The sequence below is a fragment of the Poecilia reticulata genome, linkage group LG22 (assembly GCF_000633615.1).
Source record: "Poecilia reticulata strain Guanapo linkage group LG22, Guppy_female_1.0+MT, whole genome shotgun sequence".
In the NCBI taxonomy this organism is placed as follows: domain Eukaryota; kingdom Metazoa; phylum Chordata; class Actinopteri; order Cyprinodontiformes; family Poeciliidae; genus Poecilia; species Poecilia reticulata.
In genome coordinates this window covers 11,302,599-11,316,494 of record NC_024352.1, presented here as the reverse complement: position 1 = coordinate 11,316,494, position 13,896 = coordinate 11,302,599, and the positions used below count along the sequence as shown (strand labels likewise).

The 13,896-nt window shown below is 40.5% G+C and overlaps 2 protein-coding genes across 2 annotated transcripts; both read left to right on the top strand.

Annotated features, from left to right (window-relative positions):
- Positions 1 to 682: 682 nt before the first annotated feature.
- On the top strand, positions 683 to 3,762 carry actc1b (actin alpha cardiac muscle 1b). Its single transcript, XM_008399424.2, has 9 exons — positions 683 to 717; positions 1,664 to 1,813; positions 1,916 to 2,044; positions 2,249 to 2,359; positions 2,445 to 2,529; positions 2,664 to 2,825; positions 2,911 to 3,102; positions 3,191 to 3,372; positions 3,463 to 3,762. The coding sequence occupies exons 2-9, from the start codon at positions 1,685 to 1,687 to the stop codon at positions 3,604 to 3,606; spliced, it is 1,134 nt and encodes a 377-aa protein (XP_008397646.1). The 5' UTR covers positions 683 to 717; positions 1,664 to 1,684; the 3' UTR covers positions 3,607 to 3,762.
- Positions 3,763 to 4,639: 877 nt separating this feature from the next.
- Positions 4,640 to 13,354, top strand: arhgap11a (Rho GTPase activating protein 11A). Its single transcript, XM_008399423.2, has 11 exons — positions 4,640 to 5,308; positions 6,089 to 6,156; positions 6,266 to 6,362; positions 6,458 to 6,714; positions 6,861 to 7,024; positions 7,112 to 7,252; positions 9,648 to 9,821; positions 9,903 to 10,035; positions 10,726 to 10,834; positions 11,645 to 11,759; positions 11,842 to 13,354. The coding sequence occupies exons 1-11, from the start codon at positions 5,180 to 5,182 to the stop codon at positions 13,278 to 13,280; spliced, it is 2,826 nt and encodes a 941-aa protein (XP_008397645.1). The 5' UTR covers positions 4,640 to 5,179; the 3' UTR covers positions 13,281 to 13,354.
- The last annotated feature ends 542 nt before the right edge of the window (positions 13,355 to 13,896 follow it).

Sequence of the window (13,896 nt, the reverse complement as noted above, 5' to 3'; positions counted from 1 at the left end):
CCACAAAAATATTTTTCAACTTGCGGGTTTCACAAATATGGAGCTGCTCTTTTCAAACTCGCTGCCTGCTCATAAATGACTCTGGCACTTCCAATCACCCTACAAGGAAACGTCTGAGCCAATCAGAAACGAGCCCCACTCAGACAGTCAGATAAGACACACAGAGCCCAGCTGGTGTTACCATCAGCTGTTCCACACACTGAGATGGTTTACAATGTTCTCATCGCCTTATCAAGACACCAGTGACGGTGCATTTACTGAGTCCGATTAGTGGGCTTTTTTGGTGTTATACATGATACATGTAGGGGTTATGCCTTATGCACATTGAAATAGCAATTAAAATATGATTATTAAATAGGTCAATTTTATTTAAATAATAACAATGCATATACAATTAGAGCAAAGCTCAAAGTCACTTGACTGATTTTTAACATGTGTCACATAGCAATCCATTGACTTCTAACTCTTTTCACATTTTATATTTGTAAGACATTCCAGTGGTTCTGTGATTTTATTATGAAAAGCTAAGCCCATCCATATAAGTTAAAGACACTTTTCCTGAGGCTTGCTGGTGTGCTGGAAGTTCTTATTTGGGCTTGTTTAAAGCCTGGGTACAACCCCCCTTGATTCCTGGATCCACTGTGGGGGCTATATAAGGGATACTCCATACCATGAAACCTCGTCCCAGTGGAAGCATCTGTCTGCCAGTGCACCTTGGTAAGTACAAGGCACACACTGTCTTTCTGATTCTCAAACAATAATTGTAGGTAGAATCTTATGTTTTTAGTCCACTTCTATAGGTTTGAATAATTAATTAAGTAATGACTGACTTCATTAATAATCAAATGAATTGCAGATATATTTAAAACTAAAACTCCTGGTTATTAGAGGTGAATTGCAAAGTGATGCTGAAATACCTTAGGCTATTTTCTTTTATTAAAAGTGCCCTTTTGAAAGTAAACACTAACTTTATGTGGTTAAAATACCTGGAATAGTGCAGAATATATGAGAATAATCAGGAATTATCTCAAGGTTCAAGTGAATGAATGTAATGGGCATCTGAGGCATGTTGTGAAGCAGTAAGACAAAAGTGTCACAGTCCAGCCACTTCTGATCTGGCATAGCTGGAGATCCATGTGTCACTTGTTTCACTCCATTTAGCACAGTGGAGGGGGGCGGAAAGGGGTGCGTGGGGGGGCACAGAACCTAAAATAGATCCCAGGTCTCTCTTTTATGCCCCTCTTTGGTGTAATCTGAGCAGCTTCCAGAGATTATCGTGGCTGGGGAGATATGTTATCAGAGATTCATGACAAATCTAGTTCTAAAATAGCACATTAATTAACACTTCATTGGTTGCTTCTGTTGATGTGAGTTGTGTTAGCAATTATTAACACCTTACAGTTATCAGATTGCACTGGCAGGCATCATATCTCACGTCTTCAGGCACAGTCAGTGCATAATAATTATAAAAACTCGTATTGAGTTTATTCACTCAAATGGTCAGAGTAGTAGCTAGTAGTAGAAGAATAGTAGTTTTATCTGCATGAAGGTACACTTCAGCACTAGACAAATTCTTCTCAATGGTATTAATAAAATAGAAACAGCTTTGTTTTTAATAACATCCCCTTCAATTTCCTTTCAATCTTTCATACTTGAATTATAGACCACCAGATAAACTGTAATCATGTGCGACGATGATGAGACTACTGCGCTTGTGTGCGACAATGGCTCTGGCTTGGTTAAGGCTGGATTCGCTGGAGATGATGCTCCCCGAGCTGTCTTCCCTTCCATCGTTGGAAGACCCCGCCACCAGGTAGAGTGAAGATGAAGGCCATCTTGAAAAAAAATAAAAATCATTAATTAAAAATCTATTCTTGGATATGATTGTGAAAACATATCTCTTCTTTCCTCTCAGGGTGTGATGGTGGGCATGGGTCAGAAGGACAGCTATGTTGGCGATGAGGCCCAGAGCAAAAGGGGTATTCTGACTCTAAAGTACCCTATTGAACATGGTATCATCACCAACTGGGATGACATGGAGAAGGTGTGTGTGTTAACAAAGAGACTTTCTTAAATTCTTCACAACAGCTGACGCTCTTACAGTCTTTAGAATTTACAACCTCATCTGCCACAATCACAACAAGTGGCTTTATTTTTAGATTTCACCTCATCCTCCCAGTCTGGTGTTTATCCAGCCAGCAGTTGTTCCTGACTTCATGTCATCTGCTTTTCTTTTTCTTTCTGTCAGATCTGGCATCACACTTTTTACAATGAACTGCGTGTAGCTCCAGAGGAACACCCTACCCTCCTCACTGAGGCCCCGCTGAACCCCAAGGCCAACAGGGAGAAGATGACTCAGGTGACTGGAGTTCTGTCCAAACATTTCAGTCACAGCATTCCTCAAGTTGAGACTTATTTTTATTCTGATCACTTTTTCTTTTCAGATTATGTTTGAGACCTTCAACGTTCCTGCCATGTATGTGGCCATCCAGGCTGTGCTCTCTTTGTATGCTTCAGGTCGTACCACTGGTTAGTAATTTTTTTCTTATTTTCCAGGATTTCTGTACGATGTGAGTTTTAATTAATTAAAACTACAATTTACTGCCATCATCCTTGCAAGTAAGCATACTTCACTAACTTTTGCTTTTCTGGTCTTGCTTAAGGTATCGTACTGGACTCTGGAGACGGTGTTACCCACAACGTCCCGATCTATGAGGGCTACGCTTTGCCACATGCCATAATGCGTCTTGATCTGGCTGGTCGTGACTTGACCGACTACCTGATGAAGATCCTGACTGAGCGTGGCTACTCCTTTGTCACAACTGGTAGGGGGATATCAGGCGTTGTTTTATGCATTTGTTAGAGAGACTGATTGTCTTTTCCTCACTGCTCAAACTTTTTATCTCTTAGCTGAGCGTGAGATTGTGAGAGACATTAAGGAGAAGCTGTGCTATGTGGCTCTTGACTTCGAGAATGAGATGGCCACTGCTGCCTCCTCTTCCTCGCTGGAAAAGAGCTATGAACTGCCCGATGGTCAGGTCATTACCATTGGTAATGAACGTTTCCGTTGCCCAGAGACACTCTTCCAGCCTTCTTTTATTGGTGAGTTTACATGCCCCTGATAGATGCTTTTTACTTCAATCTAGTATTTTCCTTAGTAATTTATTAAAATCTGCTTGTTTTCCAATAGGTATGGAGTCTGCTGGAATTCATGAAACTGCATACAACAGCATCATGAAATGTGACATTGACATCCGTAAGGACCTGTACGCCAACAATGTGCTGTCTGGTGGGACTACAATGTATCCTGGTATTGCTGACCGTATGCAGAAGGAGATCACAGCCCTGGCCCCAAGCACCATGAAGATCAAGGTGAGAAATATAAAGGTTTACAAGTTGGCAAACTCTGATAGTGGAATTTCACCTTTCATAAAAATCAAAACTTGCTCATATCCTACCTAGATCATTGCTCCACCTGAGAGGAAGTACTCTGTGTGGATTGGTGGCTCCATCCTGGCTTCCTTATCCACTTTCCAGCAGATGTGGATCAGCAAACAGGAATACGATGAAGCCGGCCCCTCTATTGTCCACAGGAAATGCTTCTAAACCAGCAGTCACCAGTTTCCATTGATACACTTGTACATCTTTGTGTTGTATATACCTGTTTATGCAATGTTGTAATAAATATAAGCCTTTGAAAGAGTACCTGAACAATGCAATCACTAGCCAAGAATCCAACATGAAACAAAACACAATAATGGACCAGGCCTAGTCTGGCTTTTTTTTTGCTGATGCACAATATGCAGTGCTTCACAAAACTTTTTATTCCACATGAATGTTTTTGTGTATTTTTTCAGGTTACAGACACAAATGTCATTACATCTTAGTGGTATTTGGAAGACTACCAAGATGTATGGACCAGGAGGATGCTATCTGTTAGTATTTTTTAATTTTATATTAATGCAGAGTGATGGTAGAATGAAAGTGGTGAGGAGTTGGCCAGCCACCCTGTTTTTGACACTGATTTCTAGTCTATCCTTTGAATCCTCTTTAACCTCTTAAACCTTTAGAAATGAAAAGCCTCAAATGTGCTCTGACTTTATTAAACCAGTCCCTAAATAATATAAATCTATTTTGTATGTCAGTTTCTGGATCATTTATCATTTTTGTATTATTTTGTTATTGGTTTGTAACTAGAAAACAGAAATATGTTATAACAACAAAACATAACATTCAGTTTTGGGAAAGTGTTTCAAAGGTGATTATGGTTTATACAAGCTTACCATTTGAGCATAAGAGGAGCAGCAACTCCTGCTGCTCCTCTTGTGCTCCGAGGTCCGCCTGAGCGCCTGGGGCTCCCGCTCAAAGTCTGTGAGTGGGAAGTGGGATACGTATACGTAAAAGCAAGCTAGTAAGGCATTGAAATCCATGTCTTAATGCATATTTTGATCAGCAAATGATGTTTTAGTTCCGTGTAAAAATTTCCCCTTGTTTTAATTACACAGTAAACCGGAGAAACTTCTCTAGCAGAACTGTCCTCGTGCACCGCCCAGTCCGGGAGACGCTGCATGATAAAACACACACCCCGAGGGAAATGTTATTCGAATCGTGTCCGTCCAATCAGAACATAGAGCACAGGGAGCGCCGCTGTTTGAAAGTACTCCGGAAATAGGTAGCCAGCTTCGCAACCGATTGTTGAGGGGACGACAGCACTATGCAGTAAACTTGTGGAAGGCTTAAATAAGTGGAATGTACTTCGCTTACTGATTGAGAAAACATAGTGGACAACTTGAGGTCGGATGGAAACGAGAAGCTCTTTCGTTTTTTTGTTTGTTTACAAACTAACATGACTGCTAAGCTATGTTGCTAATGTTTGCTTGCTAACTTGATGACTGCAACACACGAAGCTAGCCTTTGGAGAGGCTGCTTACTGTGTATATTTCACTGTCGTGATACCTGGACAGTGACGCTTCTGTTTTGTTGAACTGTTAGACCGTTAGTAGTATTAATAGGTGCCTCGAGAAAATGATTTAGAGATTTGAGAAAAGTGATTGAATTAAGACAGGGCTGGGTTTTAGGCAGAACTGTTTCCCGTGTACCTTGTTCATTAACGGTGGTGAAAGGGAATAGTGTCAGAGAGCATTAATAGTACAATTCTTCGAAGGAATTACTTTAAAACATGAACGTCATGGAGAAAAATGTGATGCGTTTAGCGGCTGTTCAGCACCTCCGCACTGTTTATGGGATAAAGATAAAGAACTGGAACAAAAACAAAGCAACCAGCTGCAAGACAACAGCCAGCCATTTGGTAAGTTTAAAGACATTTAATCAACATTACCATATTTGTCTTGTGCTTGCAGTAGCTGTGGATTTTTCCCACTTGACAAACAATTATGGTAACTTTAGATCAAGAATGAACAAAACACCGCCATCAACTTTCATTATTCCTTTGTTTGCAGTCGATTAGCATTCAGGTAGCGTATCCTTATGAGAGACAAGCAAATGTTTTCTTACGTCAGTCACTGTTGATCCTTTGTGTGGTTCTGCCTGTGATTATTTGCACAGTAACCAACAATATAAATCTAAATTTAACAACAACCCGAATGGAAATGGGAAAATTCTGATACACATTTATAAAAATGAAATGGTCATTACCACATGACCTACTTTTTCGAAACTGACTTTCAGGGTTGCAACACTTTTGCAACGCCTGTTAACATTTACAAAATGTCCCTAAGGTGCAGAATCAGCAGCTTAAAAATGAGGATCATGACATTTCAGCATTTTATAATACAAATAGGCAAAAGCTGCTTCGATTATTTCAAGCAGTCAGTAGTTTAATCAGAAAGCAGTTGAGGACTTAATTTTGAACTATGGTATGAATTACTAGCAGGCTAGGCAGTCGGGATGTGGAATTGCAAATATTTTCAGTCATACTGTTCCAAAGTCCTTCTAATCAGACAGCAAAGAAGTTGCCAGAGTTTCTAATTTGTGTGAAGCTATGTATTAATGTTGATGAAACCATTTTTTATTTAAATCTAAGAACTGGATAAGTATTAATTATTATTTCTTTTAATAATTTCCAAAGCAAAAAGTTTTTGGTGTACCGCTGGACAGCTTGCCATGCTACGATATGGAATGTGGACGTGTGCCAAGGTAAGAAAGCTCACCAATTATATTTGAATCCAACTTGCTTTTTGCATGTTGGAACTTGATGTCATGCAAGTATTTTACAAATGATTTTTTTTCCCCACCATCTTTGCAGGTTTCTGGTTGATGCTTGCATGAAACTGCTCGCACATGTTGAAACAGAAGGCCTGTTCAGGAAATCGGGTTCTGTTGTACGCCTGAAAGAACTCAGGGTGAGTGATGGCTGACCTTGTTTTCTTTTGCAGAGTCACCGTTTAAATTCTTTGGGAACTGCATTTCATAACAAAAATGTGTTTTGTTTCTCCAGGCTAAACTCGATGCAGGAGAAGACTGTCTGCCAACAGCTCGTCCCTGTGACGTCGCAGGCTTGGTGAAGCAGTTCTTCAGGGAGCTCCCAGAGCCCATTCTGCCCACAGAGCTGCAGGATGCCTTTCTCAAGGTCCAGCAGCTGCCCTCTGCGGAGGAGAGGACCTCTGCCACCATGCTGCTGTCTTGTGTGCTGCCAGACAAAAACACTTGTGTACTGCGTCACTTTTTCGACTTCCTTCACAGTGTATCCCAGAGGTATTGTAACTACTTATAGCTGAAGTTTGTTTATACAGTTTTCCTCTCATCTTCAGTGGAAGTTTTGTGTCTTGATACAGAGATTTTTTTTTTAGAAGAAGAAAAGGACATTCATAAATGTATTGTATTTCCTTTTTGGATTATAGAAGTGCAGAGAACAAAATGGATAGCGGTAACTTATCTGTGATTCTGGCCCCAAACCTCCTTCACTCTGGAGACGGAACAGAGAAGATGAACGCCAACACGGAGAAGCGTCTTAAATTACAGGCAGCCATTGTGCACTGCTTTATAGAGAATGCCCAAAACTTCGGTATGACTTGAGACACTATGCCTGGACTTCTTCTTTTAGCTTTAGAATTTGTTTTCTCATATTAAATGCTTAACTTATGTATTTCAGGTGTCCTTCCTCAGTTTCTTCAAGAGAAAGTTCCTGCCATGATGGGTCGTGAGCCAGGGGCTCGATCGCCCTCTCAGGAAGAACTAGAAGAGGTGAACTTAAACTCGGGGATAAAGAAGAAAAACAGACGCAGCTTTGGAGGTAAAACTCTTCGGTTAAAGTTGTATTATGGGCATCTTTAAATGAGAACTTGAAATACTTAGGGAAACCAGCAACTGAAATGTAGCTTTGAACTCTAGTTGACCATAATTGGGTGTTAATAAGATTCTTATCTTGTCTAGGAAATTCTGGAAAATTATATTTTATTTTTATATTTTGTGGGTCTGCATAATTATGATGAAAAGGAAATGGATCTAGAAAAATATATCTTTTCAGACTTTAGTCCGTTTCACAACATCTAAAAGTTCTATGAATCCAACCATTTATCTTTCAGTCTATCCTTTTGTCTGTCAGGTATCTGTCCTCCTGTTTGTCCCTCAGTTCTTTTGTCCACCTGCCCATTCTTTTGTTATCCTTTTGTCACGCCCATTTGTCTATGCTTTCATTTGCTGCCTGTCCATTTGTTTGTCAATCCATGTAGGTATGCATCCTATTGTCCCTGTCCACAGTTCTGGTGTCTGTTCAACTATCCACTCATTTTTATTCCTTATCTGTCCACCTGTTTCTTCATTCATTTGTCCATCCAGGCATTAATAACGGCCTTTAATTCATAAATATGCTTCATGACATAGGGTACCTTAAATAGGCTAAAAACTCTGGAAATCTGACTCAGAAGAACTGTTAATGTAGAACATTTTGTGTAAAGCTGCCAGTGTTTTCCTAAGAAAATCCTGTTTATTTGGCCGGGTTTGTCTCATGTTTCAGATATGGTCTGTGGTGCACTGAGTAAGATAAAAACTAATAGAACTCCCACAAATATCAGCCAGCCAGAAGGTCTTGGTAGGTACAGTTGTGTCACACGAGATGAGATTTGCATCAGAAAGCATGAAGATGCTGAAATAATCTATCTCCTGTGCAAATCAGATGGCAACTTTTGTCTTCTTGAAACTGGAATTAATGTTTTGGGTTTTTTTCCCTCATGAAATATAATGCTCTGTAGAGATGTGCCGATCAGGTCTTTTCCTGCCGATACTGATGCCGATCACCCATGAGGGCCGATCACTGATACCGATCACCGATACCGATCGCATAATTATTTATTTTATTTTTTTTTAACATAAACACTACCGGTTACATTATGTGGAAAAAGGAACCATGAATTCACCTTAATTTAGACAAAAACTTGTTTTTAATAACTTTTTCAAAGAAGAAAACAAAACAAAACAGGCATTCTGCAAATTGTACTGCCACTATCTTTAACAGACTGATAACATATCGAGGCTCTGAAGAGGCTAAATAATGCAAAGAGCCAAAATAAAACCTCCCAACATTGCCAAAAAAATTCAAGTATAAAACTTAACATTCAAAGGCAAATACAGGTTCCATTACTGATTACTGCTAGTTCTGAGTGGCTGTTTCTGACAGAGCAGAGTAATTATGCAGAGCAGGGAGGAGAACGATTATTTTTTTTAGAGATTATCTGTTTCATGTTAGGACAGCGAAAGTTTTAATACGTATGTAAAATGTATTTTTTTAGGTTAGATGCTGCAGCTTTAAACAGAGGTTCGGTGTGAGAGTCACTACCAGGTGGAGCAGAAGCAGTGCTCCATTTTTCAAATATTACTACCTGTAGCGCGTAGCAGCGGTTCAACAGCGAGAGCAGAACCAGCGTCTTACATCGCAGCTCGAAGACTTAAATAATTTTGCGGGTTATTTGTTTAGCTTTCTGACCGTCATGCTAATCCGGGTGAGTGTTTGTAGCTGTGCGCTGCTTTACCTGCTCTCTGATCCTCCATATGTCTTTTTTTACTGCAGTGAGCCTCGATGTAGCCAAACTCCGTCAAGAATGGCATTGTTTGTATGTCTTTGTTGTATGTCTTTGTTGTGTTGATGCATTTTGACCTGCTTCAATTTTCCGCCTCAACACGCAAACTTCCCCATTCACTCAGTGCGTTATAGTTCCACATCGCTTAGGATTTGTTGCTGCGCGTTTGCGCAGAGTGAAGGAAAGAGGAGACCAGCTGCACAGGCAGGCTGCGAAATGAGATGCAGGTGATCGGTATCGGCAACAAGAGCCAATGATCGCCGATCACCGATCATGCACTTTTTCACGGAAATCGGCCGATTATGATTGGTGACCGATCGATCGGCACACCTCTAATGCTCTGTTTTATTTATTTATTTTTTCCTCACAAAAATCTTTTTCAAATCAGCTTGTGTAGCACCCATCATCTGAAAATTTTGGAAATGCCCGGCTTGCTGGCTTTATTTTTAATTTTTAATTTTTTTGCCTGCTCGTGTTATTTGCATATAACCGCCTACAAATGTCTGCTGGCTGATCATCTTTGCTTTGGTTCAAAATAATTTAGTGTTTTTTATTATTGCAGCAACTTCTTATTTGAATACATCCTTATCTAAAGTTGGCCATGTTTTCCAGTGTTTTCTTCTACAACACCTGTGATAGCAACACCGTCCTCAAAGAGAAAACTTCCACTGGAACCTCGTAACTCATTCGGATTTTCAAACAAGAAGCGTAGATCTATCAAAAAGAACCTTGGGTTTGAACTTCTCCCCAGCTCTTTGTTCAGCGGGACCTCCACTCCTGGTTCAGGTACTGTTGAAAGCTTGTCCAACTCTTTTGCTGCACCTGTCGGTTATAGTTGAGATTAAATGTTTCTTGCATGCTTTCTAGCCTGCAGCGCTTCAGGTCTTCTGGAGGATTCGTCCCAAAATACCTTCTCGCCGGCAGGGAGGACGAAAAGGCAACCATCTACCTCTGCAAGAAGGAAGAGTAAACGATTTGGCCACAGGCATATTGTCAACAGGTAGGTAACAAAACTGTTTCTTTTGTCTGCATTTTTATTTCGAAATAGATTCATTATTATGCTTTTACTAACTTGCACTGATTGCAAGTAGTTTTGTAGTTGTTTTTTTTCCAGTACCTCCCTCCCACTTCCTCTACTGGGGAAAATAGAAAAAAAAACACATCAAGGCTGAGCTCAGTGCTCTTGTGTTCAAACTGTGCAGTATTTATATTTATCAATAAATGACTAAAAAACTCACATCCACACCAATGTTTGATCTCTCTCTGTGTAGGAAACATTTGTCTGGATGTAGCAGTGGCTATAGGTCTGTTTTTTTTTTGTTTGTTTTTTTGTCACAACTGAACTCTAATGTGCATGTGCTACTGAATAAGAAAATAACCCTAAATCTTCCAGCTTGAGTTTACAGATTTTCACAAATCAAATCCAAATTGTCTACCATTTATCCTACCACAAGTATTTCTCTCTCTGTAAGTTCATTACTGCTGTTTTTTTTTTGTTCTTGTTGAATATCTTACATATTTCTTTTGATAAGCAGATCTTAAATTTCTGTGAAATTCTACTTAATAACCTAATCAATTACATTTGACTGCAGTGGGTACACAGGAAATGGATTTAATCTATTTTTCTTGTCTCTGTATTTAAGCGCCGGTTTATGTTCCTCACAGATGTTTCAATCTGTTTCCCTCTCAGGGTTGAATCTGGAAGAGCTGGCTGCTTCTCTCCTAAAGTCACCAAAAAAGAAGCTCCACTCAAATCTCTGCGCCAGCGTTTCAGTCTGGGGAAGAGCAACAAAGACTCTGTAAGTCTGGCGCCCCTCTAGAACTCGAGCATTTACAAATTTTATTGAAAAAACTTTGACCAATTACCTGAAATAGCCACACACTGTCCCTCACTTAGCTATTTAAAAAAAAAAATAATTTTACAGCCCCAGTGAAATTGCTGTAAAATTGTTTCACATATACAGCTAGCACCTTATTAAAATGTTCTGAAGATTAACTTGCAGAAAAATGTATATGTAGCATCTTCTACAACATTCTCAGTGGGTGAATGGCATTATTGATGCTGCTTCATATTGGTTTTCTGCTTTTCACGTTCTCCTCACTATTGCATAGTTCTTCAGATTTATGGTTTTAATATCAACAAAATACCAGTGCATAATTTTTATTTTGTGTCTGGTTTCCTATTGTTTCCTGGCATTCCTTGGAATGAATCTGGTCACACTCATTATGAACTTAATCAATGGTCAAATGTGACTTTTAGTTGTGATTTAAATAAAAAATATTGCTGGGATTTTTTAAAATGGAGTAGGGGGAAAATACTCAAAATTGTTTGAGTTTTCTAGGTGAGCTGTATATTATGTGCGATTCTATTGTTGCAAAGTTATATGTGTATTAAGATCCTTACAATAATAAAAAGCCAATCAAATCAATTCAGATATCTGTGATTTCTGTCTTCCTCTAAAGTACTAACCCTAAAACCTGCTATTTTCTAACATTATGTTTAACTTGGGCAACCTCTTTTGGGTCTTTTTAACAAAACACTAGCTTTCAGCTTAACCCTCCTTGAAGGCTCTTTCATCTTTCATTTCTCCTTTGTGGTGCTGATGAAGGGGTCTGGGTCCATCGGCTTGCGTCTTGCCACTCAGGAGAGCACCACCGGTTTCATTTTCAACAAGGAGATGGACTTTACCCCATCAAATCTGGCCAGAAAAACTGAATCCAAGAGTAAGTACCAGAAAGCATGCAATGTATTGTTAAAAATGTCCTTTAAATGTAGCGTTCTATTAATTCTACTTCTTTTTTTCAGGCTCAAAATACATCAGCAAGTCAGAGGATAACTTGCTGACCCCCCAGTGTGATTCGAGTGCCCACAGGAGTTTTCCATGGATGGTGGAAACTCCTGTGGGAACACAAGCTTTGGACAGAGGGTCTTTCACAGACACTCCATTGACCACTGCCCTCAAGGGTAGCTACATGTCTGAGCCAGCCATCGTTGCTTCCAAGCTGTCACCGGCAAACATTCTTCCCAAGAAGCTGTGCTGCGCTTCCAGCTCAGAGAGTCTGGAGAGCACACGCTTCGTCGCTGAACCGCTGAGACAAAATGATCCAGGTGTAAATATCCAGAGTGACGTCAGAGAGCCGGAGAGTGACCTCCCGGCTTCCAAACGGGGCTTCTGCAGCAGCTCAGTTGGAGAAAGTGGGATTAAATTATCAGCAAATGTTCCTGCTACTCCAACCTCAGCCTTTGAAGTTGATACCTTCTGCCCACCAGCTCAGGCTGATGAACAAAATGTTACTTTTGGTCGATTTAATTTTGAAGCGCTCACTCCTTTGCATATCGACAGTGGTGTGTTTGATTCAAGTCCACACTGTAGTCCAGCAGTCAGCAAAGGTTTATCTCCTTCCTTTGGTCGCTGTAGCAATTCCACGTTGGGGTCAGTTGAGAGAGTTCCACAGCAGATGAACTGCAGCAGGCTTATTGATGCTTTGGACATGCAGAGTCCTGCTCATTTCACACTCTCCGTCTCTTCCGGGCTCCAATCCACTCCATACAAGCCGGGTGTTGCACTCGATGATGAACCCAATATGCCAAACAAAACTGAAACCTTAAGCAAATCATATGAGGGGGTAAATGTTTCCCCGGAGAGTGGAGCTAAAGTCAAACACCAGCCGGCCCTCTCACCAGACGGCCGGCAGACCCAAAAGCGTCGGGTTCTAGATCACATTCAACACTTCAACAAGCTCACCCTTTACTCTCCTTCAAGCTCAAAGAGCAAGCAAATAAGATCTCCCATGAAGTTCCAGCGCACCCCTGTGCGACTGACTGTACGTAGGATCAACTCTCTAACGGGAGAGAGCAGGAAACCCGGTAAGCTTCCAGAGCTCACTGCTAGCCAGACTGGTCATGTGACAAAGGCTGTGAGTCTAGAGAGCGGTCTTTCGCCTCATCCGCAGCTCCGGCCACAAGTAGGGCGCTCCAACAGCACGGCTCCCGCAAAGAAACCCCCTCCTGTCCCACCGAAAAGACTCGGCACCTTGCCCCGAAAACTCAAGCCCTGCGCCTTGGGCGACATGACCAACAAAGTTCAACCAAAACTCAAAGTGGAGTCTGATCCATCAGCTGCCCAGAAACCGATCATTATGCAGCAGGTTGCAGTAGAGAACATGAGCCATTACAGAGGTTCTCCAAGAAACCCTCTCAACCATGGCCAACTTCTGTCTGCTACAAAACCTGTCGACTTGTAGGAGACTGCCTTTTTCTTTTTGTTTTGCTATGTGGGTTTCTTTACCCCAAGACATTAAACATTTCGACATGTTTACCTTATGCTCTAATTTATGTTGGCTGCAGCAGGTTTGTGTTGTTTTACGAGCCTATTGGGAGACGTCCACGTGCCTTAAGTAAAATTTTGACATATCGCTCTGTATGGTTGCATGTTGAGCATTTAGTTCACAAAGTGCAGGGTAAATTATGTAAAATGTTGATAGCTGGCAGTGTGAATGGAGATATGGGTGTTACGCTTTTATTTAAAAACCTTGAGAGATCTCTTAGTTTTTTAGGAAGCTAAAGAAATAGCTGAATATGTCTTTTTATTATGTCTTGTCATTAAAAGAAGAGAAAGAAACCCTTGTTTTGATGAATTTATAGAGGGATAAAAAGCCTAGCAGTGTTTATAAATCTATGTTTTGGTCAATTTTTATTTTAGTATTTTTTATTTTTTGCTTTGCTTTTTGTCAGCACCGTGAAATGCTCCAGACAAATAAAAACGGCTTCATACTTTTGTGAATTTGGCAGTGAAATCTTTATCCCTCTTGTGATTGGATCAAGTGAATCTGCAACCACAAGGGGGCGTCCTGTAGCTAG